Raw genomic sequence first — 27,036 nt, 5'->3', positions numbered from 1 at the left:
ATGCATTCAGGACCATCTCGGGAGGCTGAAAGCTTCATAGATGAGACTTTCACTGAGATGGTCACACCCAGAGTACAGGCTTCAGAGAGGTGTGTGGCCAGCAGGCAAAGTAAGGGGAGCAGACAGCCAGTAAAGGGTTCCCCTGTGCCCATTCTCCTCAGCAATGAGTATACGCCTTTGGATACTTCTGGGGAGGATGATCTATCAGGGCACAGCAGCAGCAGCCAGACCAGTGGCACCGTGGCCAGCTCAGAGGCTCAGCGGGAAAGAGTAAAGTCAGGCAGAGTCAGAGTGATAGGAGGCTCAATATTTAGGGGGATGGAGAGCAGATTCTGTGTCCGCAAAAGAGAAGCCTCCCAGGTGTTAGGGACCAGGATATCTCAAAGTAGATAGTGTGAACGTGGGGAGGATGTTTCTTATAGAGGGTGAGTCTAAGACCAAAGTTCAAAGTATAATTTATCATCAGAGTACATGTATGTCACCACACACAACTCTGAGATTCTTTTTCTGCAGGCATGCTTAACATATCTATAGAACAGTAACTGTAAACAGGATCAATGGGCAACAAACTGCAAATGCAAATATAAATAAATGGCAGTAAATAATGAGCATGAAATAACAAGATTAAGAGTCCTTAAAGTGATACCATTGGTTGTGTGAAGACCAGAATTAGAATGAGCGTAGTTATCAGAATCAGAATTAGGCTTAATATCATTGGCATATGTCACGAAATTTTAAACACAAGAGATTCTGAAGAAGCAAGCGATCCAGAGGAAGACACACAAAATGCTGGAGGAACTCAGCAGGTCAGGCAGCATCTAGGGAAATGAACAGTCAACATTTCAGGCCGAGACCCTTCATCAGGACCTGATGAGGCGTCTTGGCCCGAAATGTTGACAGCTTATTCAAGTTGTGTAAGATTTCTGGTAAGATTGTAGTGTCCTCGGATGCATTGGCCAATCTGGGTCCAAACAAAGGTGTATTTATTCGACCTGTACATCTGTTTTACGATCGCAAAGTCACTGATGGATACGAAGAACATCAAGTACTTCAGGACTATCCCATCAGCGAATTGTTGTTGTGTTTTTGCTTGGACTTGTGGTGTGCCGTGTGCCAAGACAGAGAACGATCTAACAAAAGGAGCGAGTGATCATCTTAGCGTTTTTATTGGGGTTGCAAGACCCTGTTGGACATTGGTAATGTGGAATACTGCAGGTGCAGTTCACTGGTTTTATTGGTGAGATTGATGGTGGGGTCGGAACGGGGGTGGTGGTATTGCCTCGGTTGTTGTGAGGATTACGCCAGTGCTGTGGGACTGCCTGTTGCAGATGCCTAAGGAAGAGATGCCGAAAGCGACATGGGAGAGAGCAGAGGCACAGTGGATGCACTGGAGTCCATGCTTGTTTGGACCCAACAGCCCCTGTCCGTGCTGTCCCCTGGTGTTCACCCAGTGCTGCTCTCCGGTTTTCGCTCCGTGCTGCCCTCCAGTTTTCGCTCAGTGCTGCCCTCTGGTGTTCACTCAGTGCTGCCCCCCCTGGTATTCACTCAGTGCTGCCCTCCGGTGTTCACTCCGTGCTGCCCCCTGGTGTTCACTCAGTGCTGCCCTCTGGTGTTCGCTCAGTGCTGCCCTCCGGTGTTCGCTCAGTGCTGCCCTCCGGTGTTTGCTCAATGCGGCCCTCCGGTTTTCACTCCGTGCTGCCCCCTGGTGTTCACTCGGTGCTGCCCCCTGGTGTTCACTCCGTGCTGCCCCCTGGTGTTCACTTAGTGCTGCTCTCTGGTGTTCACTCCGTGCTGCTCTCTGGTGTTCACTCCGTGCTGCCCTCCAGTGTTCATTCAGTGCTTCCCCGCCCCCCCCCGCCAGTGTTCACCCAGTGCTGCTCTCTGGTGTTTGCTCAGTGCTGCCCTCCAGTTTTCACTCGGTGCTGCCCCCTGGTGTTCACTCCATGCTGCCCCCTGGTGTTCGCTCTGTGCCGCCCTCCAGTTTTCACTCGGTGCTGCCCCCTGGTGTTCACTCAGTGCTACCCTCCGGTGTTCACTCCGTGCTGCCCCCTGGTGTTCACTCAGTGCTGCTCTCCGGTGTTCACTCCATGCTGCCCTCCAGTGTTCACTCAGTGCTTCCCCGCCCCCCCGCCAGTGTTCACCCAGTGCTGCTCTCTGGTGTTTGCTCAGTGCTGCCCCCTGGTGTTCACTCCATGCTGCCCCCTGGTGTTCGCTCTGTGCCGCCCTCCAGTTTTCACTCAGTGCGGCCCTCCGGTGTTCACTCCGTGCTGCCCCCTGGTGTTCACTCGGTGCTGCCCCCTGGTGTTCACTCCGTGCTGCCCCTTGGTGTTCACTCTGTGCTGCCCCCCCCCCCGGTGTTCACTCAGTGCTACCCTCTGAGTGAACACCAGGACATTTTACCATCAATTTACAGTCATGCCACTCAGAGGCTTGGGTTATATTATTTATTTTCATCTTTGTGTCTGTATGCTTTCTGAAATCGTAACCATATGTGTTATTTATGCTATGTCCTATGTGCAGTGTGCTATGTGCTGTTGGTAGCGTGATTTGCACCTTGGCCCCAGAGGAACACTGTTTCATTTGGCTGTATTCATGTATGGTTGAATGATAATTAAACTTGAACTTAAGAAGAGTAATAGGGTAATTGCAACCACATTATGAACATATATCCTACCCAGTTTTATTTCAGACTACCAGCAGCCGCTCTATTCCACATCTCACTTCTCTATCGCTTTTTTTTATTCTTCATCTCACTCGATTTCCATTTTATGAGCCAGACAAACTGGGATCAACAGACAATCAGCATTTTCTCTGGCCAGCACAAAAAGCATTTCTGTCACCTGGACAATCACCTTAGCTATCTGTTCTCTCCACCATCCATCTCTCTGAGATTTAAAAACATATTTCCTCACTCCTCTGATTGAGATGAAATATCAACCAGCTGAAATATTAACTTTCTCTTTCCACAGATGCTAGGCATCTCAGTAATTTCTGTTTTTTTTTTAATTTCATCTTTTTGGTAAACATTACTTCCTAGTTTGTGCCGATTGTTATTTTTATGGTTAAACAAAAATCAAATAAAAATCTAAACTCTGAAGAATGTCTCGTGAGATGTTCACATCAACTTACCTCCACAATGCGTTAGTCCATACAAGGTATATCCTTTCTTACAAATGCACTCAAAATATCCTGGGTAGTTGACACAAATGTGATCACATGCTCTGTCAAAGAAGCATTCATCAATATCTGCAAATGGCAAATGGGCGCATTTTATCAGTTAAAATCTAATCAATTACAATCTACTAAACAATAGAAAAAATCCATCTCATCATAGAGTATGGTTATTATTTGCATTATATGACATTGACCAGTGCCAACCATCCTGCCCAAAACACTAGCTGGGTGGATTGTTGGGAATTAGTCCCAACACCAAGGAAAAGCCAATTATCAACCTTCAAATCACTGTCAGGTGGTCTGAGCTGTAATATATTTATAAATATCTGTTCAACTTCTTTTGTTTCAATCTAGTTTTGGGTCCCAACAGGAATGTGTCAAACACTCAAATGGAAGAGGAGGTTAAAATCAATGAGACCAAGATTTAGCTTGATTGCAATGCACCAGACAGATGAATAACAAAACAAAAATTTACAAAGAAAATAGGTATCATCAAACAGTTGTCAAAGTCAGTTAGATCGATAAGATTGAACAACAAAATACTACTAAGCTGTCTGGTAATTATTGCTTCTTGAAATGCAATTTCATAAAGTCAAATAAGAAGGTAGGTCATTCAACATTTCACTTCATTACATGCAGTTCCACCAAGGACTTTAAACCTGGCTTGAATGTAATAAATTAAGCTAGGGTACAGAATGTTTATCCATGACCATACACATATAGTGGTCAGGGATCAGCAAACAATCAGAAAACAATGAAGTGATGTTGGTCTTTGACTGGAGCACGTGGCAAGTAATACAGAATTAGTTGCCCGCTTTACGAGTCTGCTTTTAATTTCTACTTATAGAAAACGTAATTCGAAATCAAATCTTTATTAACAGAATTAAAGGGATAAATAGATATATGCTAGTGTTTCAACTCACTGCTTTTAAAGCAAAAAAGAAAATTGTGTTCTGTTGTCTTTTGAAATAATTTACATGCGAAGTAAAAACCCATAAAAATGGTTGAAATATCCACTTTGTTGCAGATTTCTTGGCTATTTAGGTTGCATTTCCAGCCAGTTAGATTGACCCAGCAGTGAACACTACCTTTTTTTAATGTACACTTTATTTATCAACTTACCGTGTCCATTGTGTTGCTATTTTGCCTCCTATACCTAATAAAGGGTCCACTGAGTGTATGTTCATGATCTGCTACCGTAGCCCATCCACTTCAAGGTTTATGTGTTGTGCATTCAGAGATGCTCTTCTTAAACACCGCTGTTGTAAGGAGTGGTTATGTGAATTACTGTTACCTTCCTTTCAGCCTGAACTAGTCTGGCCCTTCACCTCCGACCTCTCTCATTAAACCTCTGAGCTCTCTCATTAACACAGTGTTTTCATCCAGAGAACTGCCACTTGCTTTAACGCATAATTGGCTGATTAGATTCTTGTGTTAATGAGCAGGTGTACGGGTGTACAATGAAGTGGTCCTGAGTGTATTGCTTTAAGTTCAGTTTTGTTTAGATATTCATGTGTTTGTTGATGAGTTGCAACGATGAAGTTCTCAGCAGTTACTTTTCAAGACAGGAGAAGGTAGGATAACTGAACAAAGAGAAAAACTGAACCCAATTTGTCTAAAGGTTTTTGCATGAAGCTTTAAAGCAATATATACCTTTATTTATGTGCAACATAAATTGCATGGAGACCGCAACACATGACAACGCTCCTGAGAAGCATTATGGTGGACAAGAAAATCCAGGAAACTGATCCTAAGTATCATTTAAACCAACCTTGGCAGGTTCTTTCATCTGTTAAAAGCTTGTAGCCTTTCTTGCAATTGCAGTCAAAACTGCCAATGGTATTCTTACAGAAGTGATCACAATCACCATTACTGATCAGGCATTCATCAATATCTGGAAGGTAAGTGAAGACTATTCAGTTCTTTTGCAATTAATAGTTTTACCCAAACATCTGAGGAGAATGATACGAAGAGTGAGAAGTTTTATACTAAAGCCAAAAATTCAAGGTGGAATCTAACATCCATGCTTAACATGATAGGTTTTCATGAGATAAATGAACAATGTGATATCAATAATACACGTTGCATGAAAACTGAAGAAAACCAAAGTAAATGGTCCACTAGCTCATGTGAAAATCCACCTGTCCACGAGCTACATATTCACAATCTATGCAAGTCCCTTCTCAGATCTCTCTTCCAGATCAAACTAACCATCCCCATAACTCAGCATCACCACAGCACAGAACTTACAACACCTTTCCTTCATCTGTACTGAAAGGTTGAAACCCCAGCACAGCTCTTTGTTATCTACCATTTGTCACATCATGCCAATCAGAATCCAAACAACATGGCTTGATTTCCATGCCCTTGCGTTTTTGTTATTAACCACCACAGAAACTTTATCAAATTGTAATTAAAAAGAATCTAACCACCTACTCTTTGTTTTCATTAACATGGTAAATTATGAAGTTCCAGAACACATTTACTTGTGGACTAATAGTGGCCACACCTGGCAATGCCAGTGTATATTATCCATCACGTTCTGGTGAAGTTACTCCCAGTGACAGAATGGCGATATATTTCCAGGTCAGGATTTTACATGACTTTGATTTTCAAAATTACCACCGTCAAGTCCACTACCTTCACAATGGATTAGTCTTTATTTCCCTGTATAGCTGTATCTCCAGAAGCACTCAAGCAGCAAGAACAAAGCATCCTTCTTGATCAGCACTGATTACCTGAAGCATTCACTTCCTCCAGGAGAACAATGTTGCCGCAGTTATCTTTGCAGTTACAGGCCTACCCTACACAGAGAGGCAGCAAAGTCAGTCACCATAAGACCATAAGACATAGGAGCAGAATTAGGCCATCTGGCCTATCGAGTCTGCTCCACCATTCAATCGTGACTGATTCTTTTTTTTAATCTCCTCCTCAACCCCAGTTCATGGCCTTCTCCCCGTTACCTTTGATGTCATGTCCAATCAACAACCTATCACTCTCTGCCATTGCATTTGTACATCACAAACGCAATGGAAAAAAGAATCAATGCAGCAGAGATGTGGTTCCTCAGAAGAATGCTACGCACATCATATACGGACAGGATAACCAACGAAGAAGTTCTACAGAGAACGAAAACAAAATGTACATTACTTAAAAAAATCAGAAAACAGCAATCAAAATTCTTTGGACACATCAATGGAAGAGAGACATTGGAACATTTAGTTACAACTGGAAAGCTGGAAGGAAAAAGAAGCAGAAGCAGACAGAGAATGAAAATGATAGATGGAATAACATCATGGTTAGATACAGGGGAGGCAACAGCTACAGTCGGAGGGTCAGGGACCGTGATGGATGGAGAGACATGATCGCCCACTCCGAACGGCAAGGCACCTGAATGAATGAAATACATCCAACGACCTGGACTCCACAACTGCATGTGGCAACAAATTCCACAAATTCACCAACCTTTGGCTAAAGAAATTTCACTGCACCTCTGATTTGTAAGGGTGCCCCTCTATCCTGAGGCTGTGCCCTCTCGTCCTAGACTCTCCCACCATGGGAAACATCCTTTCCACATCTACCCTGTCTAGGCCTTTCAACATTCAAAAGGTTTCAATGGGATCCCCCCTCATTCTTCTGAATTCCAGTGAGTACAGATCCAGAGCCATCAAACATTCCTCATATGATAACCCTTTCATTCCTGGAATCATCCTTGTGAACCTCGTCTGGACCCTCTCCAATGCCAGCACATCTTTTCTAAGATGAGGGGCCCAAAACTGATCACAATACTCAAGGTGAGACGTCACCAGTGCCTTATAAAGCCTCAGCATCATATCCTTGCTCTTGTACTCACCTGACAGGACCAGGACAACAGACGTGTGAGAATGTCACCAGTCACAATAGTAACCTGACTTAGAAATATATCACCCGTCTTTCAGGTTGGGTCTCCCCCTCTTACAACACCATGCAGGATTACAAGACCTTGGCTCAATATCACCTCCTCAAAGGCAATTCAGAATGGATAATAAACTCTGACATCACCAGCCACGATTACATACAGGCGATCTCCACATTACAAGTGTGGGTGGCATTCCCAAATGACAGTCCATAGTGCGATTTTCTGTAACACAAAATGCATCCCCTGCACATGGGTTGAGAAATGGAAGTTGGAAAAGAAATTGTACCGAGTTATTTACTTTTTGCCACATCAGTTCAGTGTAAGTGAATTTTATTCTCTATGTACCTCAAATTCATGATTTGTAATTCTGTAAATGTGAATTTCTGTAATCTGAATATCTACAACACAAGTTACCTGTATCGTTTACAAGTAAATGCCTCCAGAACTACAGAATTTACCATGTTAATGAAAACATCAAAATTGTCATTAGATTAATCGGACATTCACAAATCCAACCTGACTCTCTGATGAAGTATTAAAAATCCAAGTATTTTTTTGGAATCCCTATGGTGGTAGATTCAGTAACTTTCTAAAGGTAGATAGATAGATAGTTTAGCTTTATTTATCACATGTATATTGGAACATCAAAACATACAGTGAAATGTGTCATTTGCATCAAATCAAATCAGTGAGGATTGTGCTGGGTAGCCGCAAGTGTTGCTACACATCCAGTGACAACACAGCATACCCTGAAATTACTGACCCTAACCCATTCATCTTTGGAATGTGGGTGGGAAACAGGAGCTCCTGCAGGAAACCCACACGGGGAGAATGTACAAATTCCTTACAGTCAACACCGGGAGTCAAACCCCAATTTTACAGCCGCCTGCTGTAAAGCACTGCGCTAAGAGCTACGCTACCATGCGCCCACAATTGATCATTTACTTCTAGCAATCCACCTTTTATTTTTGGCTTTTTTCAGTAATATGTTTAAATTTTTCTAATCTAGAAGGCACAATTCATAAATCAATCTTTTCTCACACCTCTTAAACCTTAAAACCAGTAGACTTGTAAAACTGGTTGATTGTATTTTAAGTCTAACTATATTCTCCAGTATCATGTTTTCATTCTGTAATTAAGCAATGGTCACAAATAAAAGATGTTATTTTAGACACAGAGGGTAGTTGGAAAACAATGGTGGAGTATGAAACAGAATAAACTTCAAATAGATGACATTTCAGAAAGGAAGTAAAGAGAGCAGCTCAGGACAGAGAAATCAGACTGTGTAATGGTTTTGGAAAGGACAGGTAGACACAGAGAGCTCAGTAAGTCATTCTATAAATTGTTGTGATGTGAGTGACCATTATAATCTGGATCCTTTGCAAATACAATGTAAGGAACAGTACATTCATATTTAATACAGTCTCCGGTGAATGTATTGATGTACTACAAGGCTAATTAGCATGCAAACTTAATTTAACCAATATATGAAAATATAACTGAACAGCCAGAGTAAACATCACCATCAAAAGTTAGAAAATAAAAATCTATTACAGCCTAAATTAGAAATACAGCTATACTTTAATTGTCAAATTATTAGGTTACATTTCAACTTATTGAAAATGATGACAAACCTTTACAAGTTTTCCCATCTGGTTGCAGTGTGAATCCAACAGGACAACTGCACCTAACACCAGTAGAGGTGTCTTTACAGGTACGATCACATCCTCCATTATTAATAGCACATGTCTCTGTAAACAGCAGGAAAATCACTTGCTACCAGTTGCTATTCTTGTACTTCTATTACTTGAACATTAAAAACATCAGTGAATTTACAGCCAAGTGTAGTGAATGAACTCAAAAACAACTGATGACTAACTTATGATGGTTTTGAATTGTACTTATTTTAATGGAAAACAATTCGCAGAATTAAATCGCACTTAATCACAGAAATAGACCTTATAGAGTCAAAGATCATATAGAACTGTTGCTTCAGTTCCTGACAAGCATCCCCCCATTAACATGTTGGAGGATACATGCCTTACTATATGTAGTCAAATATGGTCCTTTATTCAATGGCTTTATCAAGTTTCTGTTTTAAAACATCTCTCTTGCTCTTTGTAGTCATGAATTCTATATTCTCACCATCTCTGGATAAGGACATTTCTTCTGAATTTTCTGTACGATTCATTAATGGGTACCATATATTTATACCACATTACTCTGATCTTTCCAGAAAGAGGAGATATTCTCTATCCTTTTGAATCTTTTCATAAGCTTAAACATCTCTATCAGATCACTTGTGAAAAACATTACTCCAGCTCCTTGAATCTTTCCGAATGCCCTTATTCTAATAAATTCTTCCTGTATTTTCTCCAGTATTTTGGTCCTTTGTATAATGTGAAGGCTAACACTGCAGTTTAGTGATGTTCCTGATGGAGTTTAACATAATTAAAAAGCTAAGAAGTTACATTTCTCAGAAACAAAGAGCTTTCCGTGTCTCTTTTTATTTCTTATTAAACAGTTTCACTCCCCTTTGTAATTTGTAAATCTGTACTCCCGGTCACTCTGTTCACCATTTATACACATTTTCCAACATTTTAATCGTAAAGTTAGAGTTCATTTGCTAGCTACAAACTCAATCTGGTAGATTAGTAGTATTTTCCTCTACTTTGCTACAGTTACTATTTTCTGCAAATTCAGTATCTCCCACAATTGTTGAAATGGTACTATTGGCTCTCAAATCCCAATCATTTATTAAAATGATAAAGAAGGACAGTGCCAATACTCCCCACATTCAATGTAACACCTTTACTCCAAACCTACAAACATCCTGCTGAAAGAACCTAGTGGGTCAAGCAGCATCTGTAGGAGGAAAAGAATTGTCAACGTTAGAGATTTAAGCCCAGCATCAGGGTTTCAACCTAAACCATCAACTATTTCTTTCCTCCTGGAGTTCTTCCAGCAGATTGTTCATTCTCCATCTTCCAGCATCTGCAGTCTTGTGTGTCTCCTTTATTCCTACCCTGTTTTGTTTTCGCTTTGTTGCTGGCTGGCTACTTGTTGCCCAAAACATTCTGACAGTTTTCTAAATCCGCTTTGTGTTACCTTATTGAAAATACCCTAGAAATCTAAGTGTATTACATGAACATTATCTGCATGTTTTATTAATTTAATTATGATGGTCAAGCAACACATTTCCTTTTGGGATTCATGCTGTCACATCTTACTGTGCGCTAGATCCCAGATAGTTTAAATTATATTTAAAGGGATCTTTCCTACATCTGGTTTTTCTTAATGCCTTAATCACATAAGAATCCTTGGCCACTTCCCATCTTAACTATTTTTATACCTTTTATTAATTTTTCATCTCATGTTATGATTATCATCTTAGTCTATCTGTTAGTCTATTAAATAATATTATTGCCAATACTTCTTAATTTATTTTGTGCATCAAAGCCTCCAGCTTTAATTTCATAATTGATATCTCTCAAAAATACTTCCCTTTTAGACATTCCTGAGAAAATAATATTTTAGTTATTTATTAGCATTTTAATATGTTTCTAATTACATTGATTACTGAAGTTTTTAATTTTAAAAATATTTGCTTTTACTTAAAGCTTTCAAATGAAAATAGAAAATGTTATAAAGTCTTTCACTGTGGCAAGCTATCAACAGCAACAGACTGCTCCTGGGTTAGACCTTTGGAGATGTTACCTGAGGCCACTGCCTCAGAGCTGTTTGGAGAGATGATAGTTCAGCCCTTTTCATCCAGTGAAAGTGCAGATGAGTAATGTCCGCGAGCACCTGTCTGGGCTGGGGCAGGGAAGACTCCTATCCCATCAGTGTGAATTATTTACATTTCAGAATTGGAAAATCACACCATTCAGTGACGTGGACGCTTGGTGCAGGCTTTCCAAAGTAAAGGTGGTGTTATCAGATCATGGGCAATTTTATTCTGATGACTTATAGGCATAATGGAATGAGGTTACTGTCCAAACTCATAGTATGAGGCTGTAGAATGTGGAGAGTTTTAGCATTTGTATCAGGGTGATGCAAACTCTCTCTTTATCTCTATTGATCCATCTATCTATTTATTTATTATTGTACTTTGTTCAACCTGCATTGTCTTGTTGCCACAAAAGGGCACATTTCACGACTTACATCGGTGACAATAAATGGGATTCTGATTCTGAATACACCAAATAATGTTATTTCTATCTAGTTCATTGTTTAAGATATAGTCTGGGAGTTGAGAGATTCCCTTCCAGCAGATTGCAGTACAAGGTCAATGTACTCCTATAATTAATAAAATCTGATAGAATCTAGGACTTGTGTCTTTGATGATGAGATTTTAGGCTAGAAGATGCTTTCTTAGGTTAAAGAAAAACAAAATTGTTAGAATAGTCATTCACAAAACAACTTATAGGAATCTGGGGTGGGCTACAGTTAAATTATTTTTTCTGTTAAAGCAAATAAAAGAGTTATGGAGGGAGTGGACTTCACAAAATGAATTAACAAATTGAAAGGGATATTTTCTTTGGCAGGTCCATTTTCTTGAATAAACTAGGCACAAAAAATAAATAAAAGCCGGTGGGTTGAAGAACATTGCCATAATGAAATATGTGTTACCTCAGAAATATATACATGGCAAGTGAAACATCTCTGATCACTTAGATTTCTAATATTTGCTGTGCACAGACTACAAATTCAGTGCAAATGCCCATCCTATTTGAATGAAAGAGCATGCCATCTACCCTAGGCAGCAATAGTAGTAACTAGGCAGTCTAAAAAAAAGTATTTTAAAAATCACGAATTTCCCTTAATGCCAGCAGCATATTCACCAAGAGATGGACAGCAGCATCTTGCATTTGTATCTGCAGGGTACCCATATGCTTGTGACTGCACCATCGGCTGATGGGAAAAATGTCCCTAAACCACACAAGTATTTAAATTGCCTGTACCTTTAATTTCAACCTCACCCGAGAATTTTCGAATTTTCACAGATCATACTTGCAAAGAATATTAATCCATGGATTCATTTAATTGTAAATTAGATTATGCAAATATTCCATTTTAAAGACAATGATAATTATTGTTGATGGAGGGCAAATTAAAAATCTGTGCAATCATTTACTGTGAACAATCAGATCAGCTATGACTTATTGAACTGTGATACGGCTGTTGTATGGTGTGACCTATGTTTCATGCTCCCTCCTCAGCCAGGTTCCTGATCTCAGCAACTCTGTTGTAGGGAAAAAAATGAAAGAGGGACTAGTCATGTAGATATTAATTGCTATTTGTATGTCCAATGAACAGCTAGGGAATATATATTTTACAGCAAAATGTAAGCTATTTACCATCTGCGGCTTGCTCATGAATATTTTAAGCATCTTAAGAATTAATTTAGCAAAGACGGAGTTGTCCATTATTTAACTTTAAAATTCTGTCATCACTCTTCCAAGTTTTCCTGATATTGGCGCTGATTCCAGCTGGGATGGCATTTAACAGCTGCATCCAGTAATTCATCCTCGAGCTTGAAGGCTGAGCTTGGAGTTGTGCATGTTGGCAGGGTCACGGAGAGCACCAGAAGTCAGTCACCTGAACCTGATCTGCTGCAGAGTGGCCTGCTATTTCACCCTTTTCTTTCGCAGAAGCAACGGTGCTAATTATTGATCAAGTGAATAAATAAAACTCAGAAGGGACTAGGAATGAAAGCTTGGGCCTTTCTAGTCTGTACTCTACCTCATAGAAAATGGCAAGCTTATCTTGATATCTTTTTAACTTCCCATCACTTTTACAGAGTATTTGATAAGAGTTTGATATTTCAAGGAAGTTGATAGGAAAGTAACAATGTTTATTATTAGTAACCATTGCCAGAAGCTGCACTAATAAGTACGTAAGTGTTTAGTATGAGTTAATACAAGAATGGTTAAAATCAGAAAGAAGACCATGCATAACAACCCAAGCGAGACGGGCAAGGTGCTTGGGTTCAGCTAGGACAGGTAGACTTGCAATGAAAAGATAAGGAGCATAAAGAAACTATCAGTGCACTAGAAGCTTGTACTTTTTACCCATTAGCAGTCGGCGTTTCACCCGCTTGTCCACATCAGTTACTGACGTGGCATTGTATTCAGAGTTGTCAATTGCAGCCTCAGCCTTTTCTATAATACAAGTAAGCACAAAATATATTGCAAATGGTCAAACCAAAGCTGAAAAAAAATTTGCTTTTTTTTCTCTTGAATAAGTTGCAGAAAGGCACCTGAACAATTGTTTTCTCTTTATTGAGGTAACAACAACTGGTATTTATAGTATTAACAACAGAAAAGTACTGGTAATGTATGAAAACATAGTGAGATTGAAATCTTTGTCAAACCAATCTGCTGTGCATTTCCATCATTTTCCATTTTTATTTTAGTTTTCCAAATTTACTTTCTATCATCTGCAGTTTACACCATCACATTAATTCCCTGAGTAGAAAGCTTCACTTTCCTTGGAAGAATAAGCAAGAGTGTAAATGAGAGCACCAAAACCATATGCAAAACAAAATCTTAATTCAGAAACAAACAGAATAAGCATTCCAAAGCAACAGAAGGTGCAACTGAGGTTTATTTTTGCAAACTAAGAAACAATCCAGTACCAAAAATGAGGAAAAAGCAAATTAAGATACATGCTATGAAGTTAATGTGTCATTTAGTAGTGGTAATCCAGGCAAATTTTAAAGTCACAATAATAGATATATAGCCACTTTGACATGCTTTCAAAAAACCTAAAAGCCATTCTTTTATCTCTCAGTATGATTAAAAGCAGCCACCTTTCAGAGCAAGTATGCAATTTGCTCATTTCCAGGATAGAAAAGAAAGCGTAATAAGAAGGGGAAGAATAAACAACTAACACATACTTCCTCTCAAAATATATATTTCTATTAGCCTTAGTGGAATCAAATTAACAGATTTTCTAAAATATTTCCATTCATCCATTTGATTAGTTCATTCAAGCAATAGATTTAAGCTGAGATGATCTCTGCTCTATGTTCTGGATTGTATGCCTCTCCCATATTCAACTAAGAGAGTCCCAGCTCCTTGTACCAACAGCTGGGATGGTATAAAATGATGATGGGGCATGGCCTGCAATAGAGATTGTTATGGCATGAGTTTTGATCATCTATAAATACAATACGCAGGTTGTGAGTCATGGCTGGAGAAAATACCTTAAAAAGAAAAAAATGGGAAATCGCTGAGATGAGGATTAGTAAGTCTTAAAGAGGACAGGCAGTGTCAGTTTGTGAAAATTCCCGATCTTTCTGTTCCACTTACAAGTAAATGAGTCTTTAAAATATATTTAATAAAAGATGGGCAGTTTAAGATACTTTAAAAGTTTTTCAATTTCTTGCAGATCATTGACACAACATGCCAGAAATGCACATCAAGCAAAGCAGCAATAATGAAAAGACAGAAATTTCCTGTACCCGTACTGTATTATTTACTCAAACTTACCAGTAAAGTGAGGTGAGAAGTTTGATTTGAACACATTCTACCTATCATAATCTGCTCCTTCTCTTTTCAAATATTGACTGTTAGAAAATTTTAACTTCAAAAAAATACTTCAGATTTTCTGTGATCTTTTTAGGTAATCATCACAACCCCAGAATAACAGAATTTTTCATATTTTTACTGCAGACTGAAATTGCCCAAAATTTGCTTATCTATTATTAGTTTTATTGAACTGATGTGAACTTCTAAGATGAATAAATTTAACAACTTGGATAAACAGTACATTAATCAGATATTCAGCTTTCTAGTATTGTCAGATTTCCATCGCTGACTGTGGTATTCGTGTACAATGGCAACATTTCAGACATTATCCTGAACAAAATGTACTGTATCAACTGGTTACCGTGACAACACCAAACTCTCTTCTATTCAATAACATTTTTGATATACAGGTAGTTAGTTCTATTCTTACACCGATAGCAAGTTCATGTCTTTAATAAGCATTTTAGTGTTTTGAATTTGTGATTATATTGTTGAAAAGCACTGCACAAACATTGTCTCAATAGCCAGAACCAAGGTAATGTTGCAAGCAGAGGATCTTGTTTCTCAAATTGAGAATCATATGTGACAATATTCTTTAGAGACAACATAAGCTAACATATTTCAACCAGGCTGCAATTCTGCAAGCACCTCAGACTGAGAAGTTTTGATTCAATTATGCAATTCAAAGCATAAAAATGTGACCAATATTTCCATTAACACTACTGCATTAAGATTCTAGGCAAAATTTTATCTTTAGTCACTAAAACCATAGAGTCATATCGCACTACATCACAGAAATAGGCCCTTTGGCCCATCTAGTCCATGGCAACCTGTGTTTCTGCCTAGTTCCATCTACCTGCATCCAGCCTGTAGCCCTGTATACCTCTCTCATCCATGTACCTACCCAAAGTTCTCCTAAATGTTACAACTGAACCAGTTTCTACCACACCCGCTGACAGGTTATTCCACACTTGCACCAGCCTCTGAGTGAAGGAGTTCTCCCTTTCACCTTTCACCCTAAACCTATCTGGTTCTAGACGCACATACGTTAATTGATGTATGATGTTATCTGTTTCCACTGAGTTTAACATGCCACTGCACCGTATTGCATACTTAAAAAACTGAGGTAAAGTTTTAGCTTTTCTTGAAATTAAAAATGAAGACATAATTAGATAGAGTGGACAGCCAGTGCCTCTTCCCTAGGGCACCACTGCTCAGTACAAGAGGACATGGCTTTAAGGTAAGGGGTGGAAGTTCAAGGGGGATATTAGAGGAAGGTTTTTTATTCAGAGTGGTTGGTGCGTGGAATGCACTGCCTGAGTCAGCGGAGGAGGCAGATACACTAGTGAAACTTAAGAGACTACTAGACAGGTATATGGAAGAATTTAAGGTGGGAGGGTTATATGGGAGGCAGGGTTTAAGGGTTGACACAGCATTGTGGGCCGAAGGGCCTGTACTGTGCTGTACTATTCTACGTTCTCTGTTAATTGACAAATAAGCATGTGTGCCTGAATTAATGAACATATGAAAAAGAAAACAGTCGCTAAAAATCCTTTTCCAATATGTCTGAGGCACTTGAGCTTGGTCATAACACTAAATATGGTTGTACTTATAGTTCTTACTTGATTAAGAGACTGCACTGTAATCAGACAAGAATACCCCATTGTAGGGAGCAACAGACACGAAATACTGGAGGAACTCAGCAGATCCGGCCGGATCTACGGAGGGGCCCATTCTCTCCGCCCAAAATGTTACTGTTTACCCCCCCTCCATAGATGTTGCTTAGCTTGCTGAGGCCTTCCAGCAATTTGGTGTGTTGCTCAAGATTTCCAACATTTGCAGAATCTTCTGTGTTTACCCATTGTAGAGATATGCTTAAATGTGTGATTTGTCATTAACTTTTAAACAGTTCAATGCATGTGGTAGGAAGACCCAGTTCACTTACCAATACAGATTTTCCCATTAGACAGCAAGGCGTACTTTTGATGGCAGCCACAAACAGGTCCATCATCTGTATCATCACAGGTATGATGACACCCACCATTTCCATGATTGCATGTTACTAAGAAAAAATTACACACATCTAAAAGAAACAGCTGATCAATTTTATAAATAATTAAGGGCAAGCAATACAGATTGCAGCTGACTGCCGAGCCATACAAGTTCAGTCAAAGTTACTGGCACAGCAAATACTTTCAGAGATGCTGAAACTTTGTTTTGTGCAGTGAGACTGTTCAGAACATTCTCTTGTGAAGATAATTCAAGGTTTAAACATTCATTTCAAGGGCATGCAAATGTGTCTGGTGCAACCACTACATTCCAAATCGTCTCTCCAGGCACACACTGGGATAACTTTCTAACCCACAGTCTAGCATTATTAGAACAGGAATAAAATGTTTAACTTTGATTAAGTAATATATTTTGTATTGGGCATTTCAGACTGGGACAGTTAAGGGAAGAATATAATGAGGAATAAGTGGTAGTCTGATTTTTGTGCGTGTTTTCAATATTTGAGAAGAATGCATAATAAAACAGAAAAATGAAAAGAATTTACATACATATGCATCCTCTCTGATTCCTGGCTAGTTCAAAACCAGGCCTACATTTACATGCTACTCCTCCGTTTGGTGTTTCTCTACAGATATGGGCGCATCCGTGGTCTTTGTTCATGCAGCTCATTCCTCCTGAAACAGAATGAAAGGTCAAAAGTAGAATCCATTAAAAACAAATCTTTATACAAGGAAAAAATTGGGTTCATCTAAAACAAACTCAGATAAAAGCAATTTAAAATGTGTGTCAACCCATGATAATCTGTAGAGTTAGGTTATTTCCATTTTGTTTAAAATAGGTTCCATTAGAACAATCTAAGCAAGTGTCGACACTGACACAGTGGGAGCCCTTTGATTCAGAAGACTGAGGGACTAAGCTTTACTTCATAGGAGAAGATCTGATGAAGAGCATCAGCCCGAAATGTCGATTGTTTACTCTTTTCCATAGATGCTGTCTTGACTGCTGAGTTCCGCCAGTATTTTGTTGTGCTGCTTTGAACACATAATCATCATTGACGTTTAGTGTGGGTTGCCTTGTCAACTTGCTCTTTCAGTGAGGTATGGACCCGGACCAAGGTCCCTCTGTATACCAGCACTGTAAAGATCTTACCAATAACTGTATACTTTCCCCTTCCATTTGCCCTCCAAAAGCATAACATTTCACACTTGTCAGATTAAACTTCATCTGCCATTTCTCCATCCATAACAATAATTTATCTATATCTTCTTGTATCCTTTGATGATCTTCTTCACTGTCTGCAACTCCACCATGAAGTCCTAGAACTAATGACTGCAGAACTATGCTGTTCACAGACCTCCAGCTGAAATAACAGCCTTCCACCACTACCTCTCTCTATGGGAAAGACAATTCCAAATCCAAACTACCAATTTACCATGGATCCTTTGCATCTTAATCTTCCTGAGGGACCTTGTCAAAAGCCTTACTAACATCCATTAGACAACATCCACTGCTATACATTCAGTAATCGCCGTGGTCACCGCCACAAAAAAATCGAATTTATAAACCAACCTGCCCCACACAATGCCATGCTGACTGTCCCTAATTAGTTAAATGTGAGTAAATGGTAGTTAAGGCAGTGCAGTGCTCCTCCTGCAAGACGTGGGATTTCAAGGTACCTAACAGTCTCCCTGTTGACGACATCTACAGGAAGTGCACCCACCTTCAGCTCCTGACTGACAAGGACAAGGAGCGAGAGCTGGAGCTGGATGCTCTCAGGACCATCCGGGAGGCTGAAAACCTCATGGACGAGACTTTTAATGAGCGGTCACACCCACACACCCAGAGTTCAGGCTTCAGATAGGAGATGGGGTGACCACTAGGAGAAGTAAAGGGAGTAAACATTCAGTCTGGTGTTCCTCTATGGCTATTCCCCTCAGCAACAAGTATACCGCTTTGGATATTGGTGGGGAGATGACCTTTCAGGGCACAGCCACAGCAGCCAGGCCAGTGGCACTTGGCCAGCTCTAAGGCTCAAAAGGGAAGAGAAAAGTCAGGCAAAGCAATAGCAATAGGAGACTCGATAGAGGGACAAACAGAAGATTCTGTGGTCGGGGATAGTATGTTGGTGCTAGGATCCAAGATGTCTCAGAGCAGCTGCAGAAGGTTCTCTAGATGGAAGGTGAGCAAAGATTGGGGCAATGTTACAATAGTTATAGGGGATTTCAATATGCAGGTAGATTGGAAAAATCAGGTTGGTGCTGGATCCCAAGAGAGGGAACTTGAAGAATACCTACGAGATGTCTCAGAGCAGCTGCAGAGGATTCTCAAGATGGAGGGTGAGCAGACAAGGATTGGGGCAATGTTACAATAGTTATAGGGGATTGCAATATGCAGGTAGATTGGAAAAATCAGGTTGGTGCTGGATCCCAAGAGAGGGAAGTTGAAGAATACCTATGAGATGTCTTTCTAGAGCAGCATGTGGTTGAGCTCTCTAATAGAAAGGCAATTCTGGATTGGGTGTTGTACAATGAACCAGGTTTGGTCAGGGAGCTTAAGGTAAAGGTACTCTCAGGAGTTAGTGATCGTAATATGATAGAATTCACCATGCAGTTTGAGGGAGAGAAAGTAAAGTCAGATATATCAGTATTACAGTGGAGTAAAAGGAATTGCAGAGGCATGAGAGTGGAGCTGCCCAAAGTTGATTGGAAGGGGACACTAGCAGGGTTGACAGCAGAATGGCAGGGGCTGGAGTTCTAGAGGAAATTCAGAAGGTGCAGGATAGTTACATCCCAAAAATGAAGAAGTATTCTAAAGGGAGGATGAGTCAACTGCGGCTGACAAGGGAATTCAAAGACAGCATAAAAGCAAAAGAGAGGGCATATGATATAGCAAAAATTAGTGCAAAGTTAGAGGAGTAGAAAGTTTTTAAAAACAACAGAAGGCACCTTAAAAAGCCATAAGGAGAGAAAAGATTAATATGAAGGTCAGCTAGTCAAAAATATAAAAGTTTTTCAGATATATAAAGAGTAAAAGAGAAACGAAAGCGAATATCAGACCTCTGGAATATGATGCCGGAGAGGTAGTAATAGGGACAAAGAAATGACAGAGGAACTTAATAAGTATTTTGCATCAGTCTTCACTGTGGAAGACAATAGCAGAATGCCAGAAACTTGAGAGTGCCAGGGGCAGAAGTGAGTGTAATTGCTGTTACTAAAGAGAAAGGTCTGAAGGAAGCTAAGTCCACCTGGACCAGATGGACTACAGGGCAGGGATTTGAAGAGATTGTGGAGGCATTAGTAATGATCTTTCAAGAATCACTGTATCCTGGAATGATTCCAGAGAATTGGAAAATTGAAAATATCCCTCCACTCTTTAAGACGGGAGGGAGGCAGAAGAAATGAAATTATAGGTCCAAAGCAGCAAACAAGATGGGCACCCAGTCCACTGCCCTCAACATTTATTCACTCTACCAGCATCACAGTGTTTGTAGTATGTAACATACAGAAAATGTACAGCTACTGACTGAAACTAATCAAATGTACCTTGCAACTGCTACTACTACAAGGAACAAGGCAGAAGGTGTATGGGGACATCACAACCCCCAGATTCCTCTCCAAGTCAACTGACATGACTCTAAGATCAGTTGTTGCCTTTTCATCAAAATTCCGGAATTTCCTACTCAAGCACCTTCAGCAGAAGGCCTACACAGACAGCCACCTCCACCTTCTCGTCAGCATTGAGGAATTAGAAGTAAGTGAATGCAAACTGGAATTGGAATTCGTTTGTTATCGTCACATGTAACAAGATGCAGTGAAAAAAATGCCTTGCATACCATTCATAGAGATCACATCATTACACTTACAACTATAATACAAAAATTAATAGTGATGGGTGTAGAATAGAGAGTAGAACTGTTGTTTTTCTTGTAGTTTAACATTCTCTATGCTTACTTATAATTTTTATATATTCACCTATATTTGTGTAATTGTTCAGTGAATTTTCTGTGATCGTTGCATAGCTGATTCTGTATTTTGAGAAGTTTCCCTTCAGCCAGTCAAGCTCGTTTTTAGTATAATCATGACCTTGTTGTTTTTTGTTCTTAGTTGTCTCCCTTCCTTACAGTAGTATATGTTGCTTTCCGTTATTTCTTTGTTATGAACACCTAATGAAATGGCTGTAACCACCAAGTTTAAAGCCCCGTTCTTGACTTCTGAAAAACGACTGGATCGTAACATTTTCAGATCCAACACCGGATAAAAATCTTACTTACACCATGAATAGTTAGGATCCGGAAAGCACTACCAACATTTCGTTCACATTCACATCCCCATCAGAGATAATGTGAATGTGAGAAAAGAGGGTCGTGGAAGGAGAATGGTGGTGTTAGAGTAAATGGGTTGCACTTACATAAAGCCAGCACAGATCAAAAGGCCATGGCTGTGATACCTGTCATACATGAAGGTGTTGTATAGTAGAAATGGATGGTTGCTAGGATACTCTTTTCAGTTATGGCTTATAAACCTAACTAGACACCCAATTTTATAGTGAGACACATCTACAAGGACACACCAACAAATTTTCCATTTGCTGTATTTATTACTTACCATATTACCATTAATGTGTAATAGTCAGTTACAATTATCATTTACCACATGCAACATCATATTTACAAAATTCATAAATAAATAAGGGCTACTTTTAAGTAAAAGAAGGTCATGTGACCAACTAGTTTCCACCAGTGTTTACGTTCCACAGGAACCTCCTCCAATCCAGCTTCATTTTGACTTTCAGCATAACCTTTGTCTCAATCAGGATGTAAGATGCCCAAGGGTACAGAAAGAGAACAACAAGCAGAGGAATGGATTTAAGACAGACAGAATGGCAAGTAATTCCATGACTAGGGAAATCTCTTTGTGATTACTGGTTTGGTTTTAACTCCTAAAAATCCCTAAAATTCACAACCATCCATGCCCAGGAATACGACACATAACTCCTCTGTGGAGTTGAATTAATATGTAGAGGCCCATTCTCAACACATAATAAATACCCTTGCCCATCTGCTTAGATGATGGAGAATAGAAAGATCAATCTTTATTTGATTATATTTAAATTTTAATTCTGTGTATTAATCCCCTTAGCATCTTCTGTATTCTCATTGACTAATCAAATACAGTAACACCAAAACATTTGCACTGAGGTGACGACTTTCCGAAGACAACAGGCTAAAGTCTCTGCCAGACCTTTGTGTAGTCAATACACTCATGCACAGATGCTGCTGGGTGTTTACAGTGACATTAAATTGTATATAGTTTGCTAAAAATTCTACTGTTCAAGGAAGGCTAGCAAGAACACTAATGCGGGCCTTTACAGGATGTTAAGCCCTCCCCTGGTGTTAAATCAAAGACTTCCCTCTGAATGAGCTGTTGCCAGGGAGCTTAGGGAGACAGTCTTTAGCTTTCCACCAGTATTGATCTGAACCCCAATACTTTAATGCCAATGTCCTCACTTTTCATCCTACTGATCACCTCACTACTATCATCAAAATCCTGCTGAGCCTCTCTCCACACGTGCCAATCTGAAGCATTTGTCAACCCAAGATTCGGTTGCAAAAAAATTCAGAGAACTGACACAGGTAACAGAGTAACAAGTCCTTATTCTCAATATGCTTCCAGTTCCAAAGCTAATTTCAGCTTTACTTTACTTTCTCCAGTATGGAGATTATACAGTAGATTTCAGGTGTAATGTAGAAACATCAGTTTATTCAAAACATCAAGAATAATATGAATCAAATCATGCTCTTAGTCATCAAAATGGACTACTTTTCAAAGGTTGATACTCTCTTACTCAGTAAGCATGAATATTATATCAAAAATAAAATTTTAAAGAGTAGCACAATAGGATAGCCTGTGAGAAACAGCAAATGAATAATTTAACTAAGAAAAAATAATATAATTTCCTTTTTCCATATTTCACCTGTTGTTCCTTGAAATTCCTGCAAACTAAAACAAAACTAGCAGGAGAAGTGAAGAATAAAAATCTGAAAGTATCTTTAAATAAAATAGTGTTTTTGAATGTAGTTACAGCAGACATAGCACTGAGAATTAGCAAGAATTACTTCTTTTGTTTATCATCATAAACAATAAATTTGAGGCAATCTGAAAAACATGTTCAAGATTTCTTTTTGAGTGGAAGTCCCATCCCAGTAGTGGTTGGCAAAGTACATGATAAAACCCTATGGGATCCATTAATGACAGATTCAATCTGGTGTGACTTCTCTAGTTACAGTTAAATTGCTAAGTATACTTAGTAGCTGTCATTTTAGTAAAGTGACAAGGAGTGGGAGGGATTAATCTGGCAAAAAGCCTGGCAAAAGGTAAGAAGCTTGTTTTCGCAAGTGAATATTTGCACAATGCTAAAACAGCGCTTTTCCTAAGTATAACTGACTCTGGGTCTATGTAACACCATGCTGTATTGAATGTGTACTTTACTAAACCTATAAATCTTCCTGGAGTGCCAACATAGAGACCATTTTTGTTGAAACAGCATCATGCAGACATGATACTGTTTTTGATACAGCAAAAGAAAATATAATTGCCCACAAAAATATTATAGGAGATTCTTGCTGAATATTCATCTCCAGATCTTGTATTTTTGTCATTTTAAGGATTAAAGCAGAATTATGTCGACTATCTTTGTTCTTTGCAAGGTTTCAGTTTACACTGCTTAAACATCAGAATTGTGGCAATATTACCACTTGCTCCCTACAGGTTCACACATTATTCATACCTGACAGAGTCTGGGAAAAAAAAGACTCCAATTGCCATAGCAACGTGTTTCACTAATGGGTCCACAGAATTTCAAATGCACAACCTCAAGATAACAAAAAAGCCGTGTTAAGCCCTAAGAGCCAGGTCCATCACTCAGAGTGATAAGTGCTCCAGGATGCTCCAGCAGGGGTCTTTTGTTCTGGCTCAGTTAAAGGTCTATGAGTTTGACAGCAAAGCCAAAATGAATAGTGAGGGATGGATGAACCTCTTTTCAGCCAGAGATGCAACTGCTGCGATAAATTACATTTATTGAGCACGATAAAATCCTCAAAATTTTACGCAATCAAATTTTAAATATAGATAGATAAATAAATGCCAGTGTAGGCACATACCAGAGTGAGTATCACATTTTCCATTTACCGTATCAACTTTTAAAATAATTTTCAAATTGTGTGACTCCTATGGCATGGTTTTAGACTGGATATACTTCAAAATCTATGATCAAAGTAGCAACTTATCTTTTAAAAACTCTTCTGCTTTCAAAAGTAGTTTCTAGGTATTTTCAATATTGCCCTGTTAGCAAGATATTCTTGTCTATACCTTGAGCAAACTATTTGGCTTTTGCGGTGGAGAAGGCAGACTAGCAGAATTTTACCCCTTAAAGTACCTAACACAGTGCAATAAAAATAATAATAATAATTAATTAGATTTGTTCGTGCTACATCATAAATGAGATGGAATTGTTTTTTGATTGTACATCAAGAATCAAAGTCACTGAGGTGAATTTAGCTGGATTTCAATAGCCCAAATAAGAGGAAGGGAAATCTGGACTATCCAAATGCAGCTTGATTCCCCTGACTTGGGCTGGATGCAAAGGGTAGAATTAGTTGACCCTCTGCACCTCAGAACATGCCTGAGCAAGGCTGCAGCAGCAAGTAGGCCTCAGTAATGCACTTTTGAGGCCCTGCCTGGAATACCCAATGATGGGGACAAGATTGGAGAAAGCAGACGGCCTTCCATTGACAGTTTGATGACAGTTTTGAACTGTCTTCTTTTTTCTTGGAAATTATCTTGTTTTCTTGAAAATTCTTCTCCCTCTCTTTCATATTGTTCTCCCTCTTTCAATTAATACCATAAAAACCCTCTTCAACTGAGACACATCTGACCCCTGCAGTTTTCCGTGTTACAAGTGTTGCTTCATTGTTTTTGCTCCTTTCCGCACTTCATGGTGCATCAGGCTGCAGCCTTGCTGTTTCTTTAGCATTTTTATCTGTTTGATTTTAATGAGTTGCTAGCTCAACACTCAACTCAGCATGGACGGAAATCATGCAAGGGGCAGGCCAGATTTGAACCCGGGACCATTCACCTCGAAGCCTGGTGCTGATGCCACTACACCACCGGCCAGCTGTTCACATCACTGGAGTTTTCCTTTAACCGGCCGGTGGACATGATCGCAAAGTCCATATTCCTTTATTATATCAGTACCAGTTTACCAATTATTTTTTAATGAAAATCAAATTAAGGCAGACAATTTCCTTAGTTTCTTTTAGAACACCTTCGCTGAAGTCACTATTGTTATCTTGCTGCCTTTAAAACGAAGGGTAGTTTGTGACTTGTTCTGTGCAGAATAATTGATCTCAGCTGGATGATACCGAGCTCTCCTGACCCGAGTTGAAGTGAAGGAGGAATAATCATCCATGGTTCCTTAAATGTGGCCAACTTGAAAGAAATGCATGAAAACAGGTTGGAATTGGCTCAAATATCTTCCTGCTGCCTTATTACCCTAACTAGCTTCATCAAAGGAAAAGGACAGAAAAAATAAGAAGGTAAAGGAATGAAAATTTGAAGATAAAAACTTGGCTGCAGAATCATTTCCATGGAACACCTCAAACAGTTTTAGGAAGATTAATTATGCCAGCAACTAAGGTCTCCAAACTTGGAAAAATAATAGCATGACAAAATTTTAAATATGCTCACCAAACAGGTAGCATGTCAAAATGCATGTGTGATACAATAACCCAAGTAAGAAGCTCCCAAAAGTTGGATTGCCTCAGTCTGTAGCATTGCAATTGTCCAAAAATTGACTAACATTCTGATAAGAACCACTATTGGAGGCTACCAAAATCAAATGCCTTACAGACACACTTAAGGCCATAACAGGATCTAAGTTCTGAGCCAGAATGTGCTGACTGACTGTTGGTATTTTTTGCTCCAGTCATCTCAGACTTCCACACATGGTGTGGTCAAACATGGATGTCCATGATGAGTTGGAGATCAGACAGATGTTGGTGCATCATTTGGCCCTGTACAGGGCCATGCTGAGGAAAGGTGCTGGCTGCACTTTCCTTCCAACCCCACAGCTTTTTGCCAGGATTGGTGTAAGAACCACAGCACTAAACCTCTGAATGGAATTGCCAATCCAAAGGAGAATAATTCCTGCAGAGAAGTACTTGAGTTATTTTACTTTGGTTTAATGGTTTTACTTAATTCTTCTTTTAACATGTTTTTTGGTGTTATTTTTTACTACTTAAATCTATTTCATTGGCTTTCAAATATCTCTGACCTGTTAATGGCTCTCTCAAGTCCTCATATCTTCATCACAGCAAACTAGCCACCACGACATTCGGGTGAATCAACCTCCAGGAACATGCCCAGTGTATTAACAATCAATATTAACTAGAGGACTCAATTCCAACAGAGAGATCTGGATCTATTTGTGCACACTCTATTGAAAATGGAAGGCCAGCCTGAAATAGTGGTTGAAAAGGCATACAGGATCCTAGGCTTCAGAACCTTAGATATAAATCTTTGGTCTGGTCAAGTACTAATTCAATAATATGAGAAATTAGGAATGAGAGAAGTACATTTAGCAAACAGTTTCCATCCTTCTCCAGCTTAAAAACAAGCCCTTGCTTTCTGCACTCTGTTGGATCAAAAATATCTAATTAAATTAATTCAATGGCTTTTAAGTTTCAGATGCATCCAGAAAAGTTCATTTGTACAAATAATTCCAATTTAATTTCTGATTCCTTTGGCTCATATTCACTTCCCCTAATTATTTTAAATCAGCTCTAAATGTTCTTATTCTTCTGTTTATGCTCTGAAATAACTCTTCTAATATATAATCTTTGCAGCTAACTAACAAAATGTGCACCAGGTTGTGTGTCACGCTTTTCACATTCAAAGCTGCACTTTTATAGTAACTTGCTTTTGATTTATGGTTTCATTAGGTTTAATGCATAAAATAACAAGTGGAAATATAATTACTTAACATGGTGTTACAGAAAAATTTAAACCATATTTTCTTCCAGTATCCAAATTAACATTAATGTAAAACAAATTTGTTTTTCCGCATACAGTATAGTTGTACACAAATGTTTTGACTCGTCAAGTGCTTCATTGTGGGCATCAATATTAGGCTCTTAAATATGTGCTTTCAGTATCTACCTATAGATCTATTTTCGATAGCAATTTTTACATTCAGGATGTGTGACATCCATTCATTCTTTCATCAGGCCAGACACCTAAACCCATCTGATAACTATAATCACTTTCAGATTTGAAAATTTAAAGCTACTTGAAACCTCATCAACATTAGAAGTGGTTGATGGGTGCATGTTTTGATCTCAGACTAACTCTGTCCTAATTTGAG

The 27,036-nt window shown here is 39.2% G+C and overlaps 1 protein-coding gene across 3 annotated transcripts in view; it reads right to left on the bottom strand.

Annotated features, from left to right (window-relative positions):
* The window catches only part of scube2 (signal peptide, CUB domain, EGF-like 2), a 113,003-nt gene that overhangs the window by 49,441 nt on the left and 36,526 nt on the right, over nucleotides 1-27,036 (bottom strand). For 2 of the 3 annotated variants that reach the window (XM_063063171.1, XM_063063173.1), the window contains exons 5-10: nucleotides 17,166-17,291; nucleotides 16,553-16,669; nucleotides 13,147-13,236; nucleotides 8,707-8,823; nucleotides 4,946-5,068; nucleotides 3,130-3,246 (exon numbers count right to left, since the gene is read on the bottom strand). In XM_063063171.1, coding sequence (XP_062919241.1) covers nucleotides 3,130-3,246; nucleotides 4,946-5,068; nucleotides 8,707-8,823; nucleotides 13,147-13,236; nucleotides 16,553-16,669; nucleotides 17,166-17,291 — 690 coding nt within the window. The remainder of the gene's footprint in view (nucleotides 1-3,129; nucleotides 3,247-4,945; nucleotides 5,069-8,706; nucleotides 8,824-13,146; nucleotides 13,237-16,552; nucleotides 16,670-17,165; nucleotides 17,292-27,036) is intronic. The other variant, XM_063063172.1, reaches the window with a different exon arrangement.

This window comes from Mobula hypostoma, chromosome 11, assembly GCF_963921235.1.
Source record: "Mobula hypostoma chromosome 11, sMobHyp1.1, whole genome shotgun sequence".
NCBI classification, from domain to species: domain Eukaryota; kingdom Metazoa; phylum Chordata; class Chondrichthyes; order Myliobatiformes; family Myliobatidae; genus Mobula; species Mobula hypostoma.
Note: the sequence above shows the minus strand (reverse complement) of the source record. Positions and strands in the feature narration are given on the sequence as shown.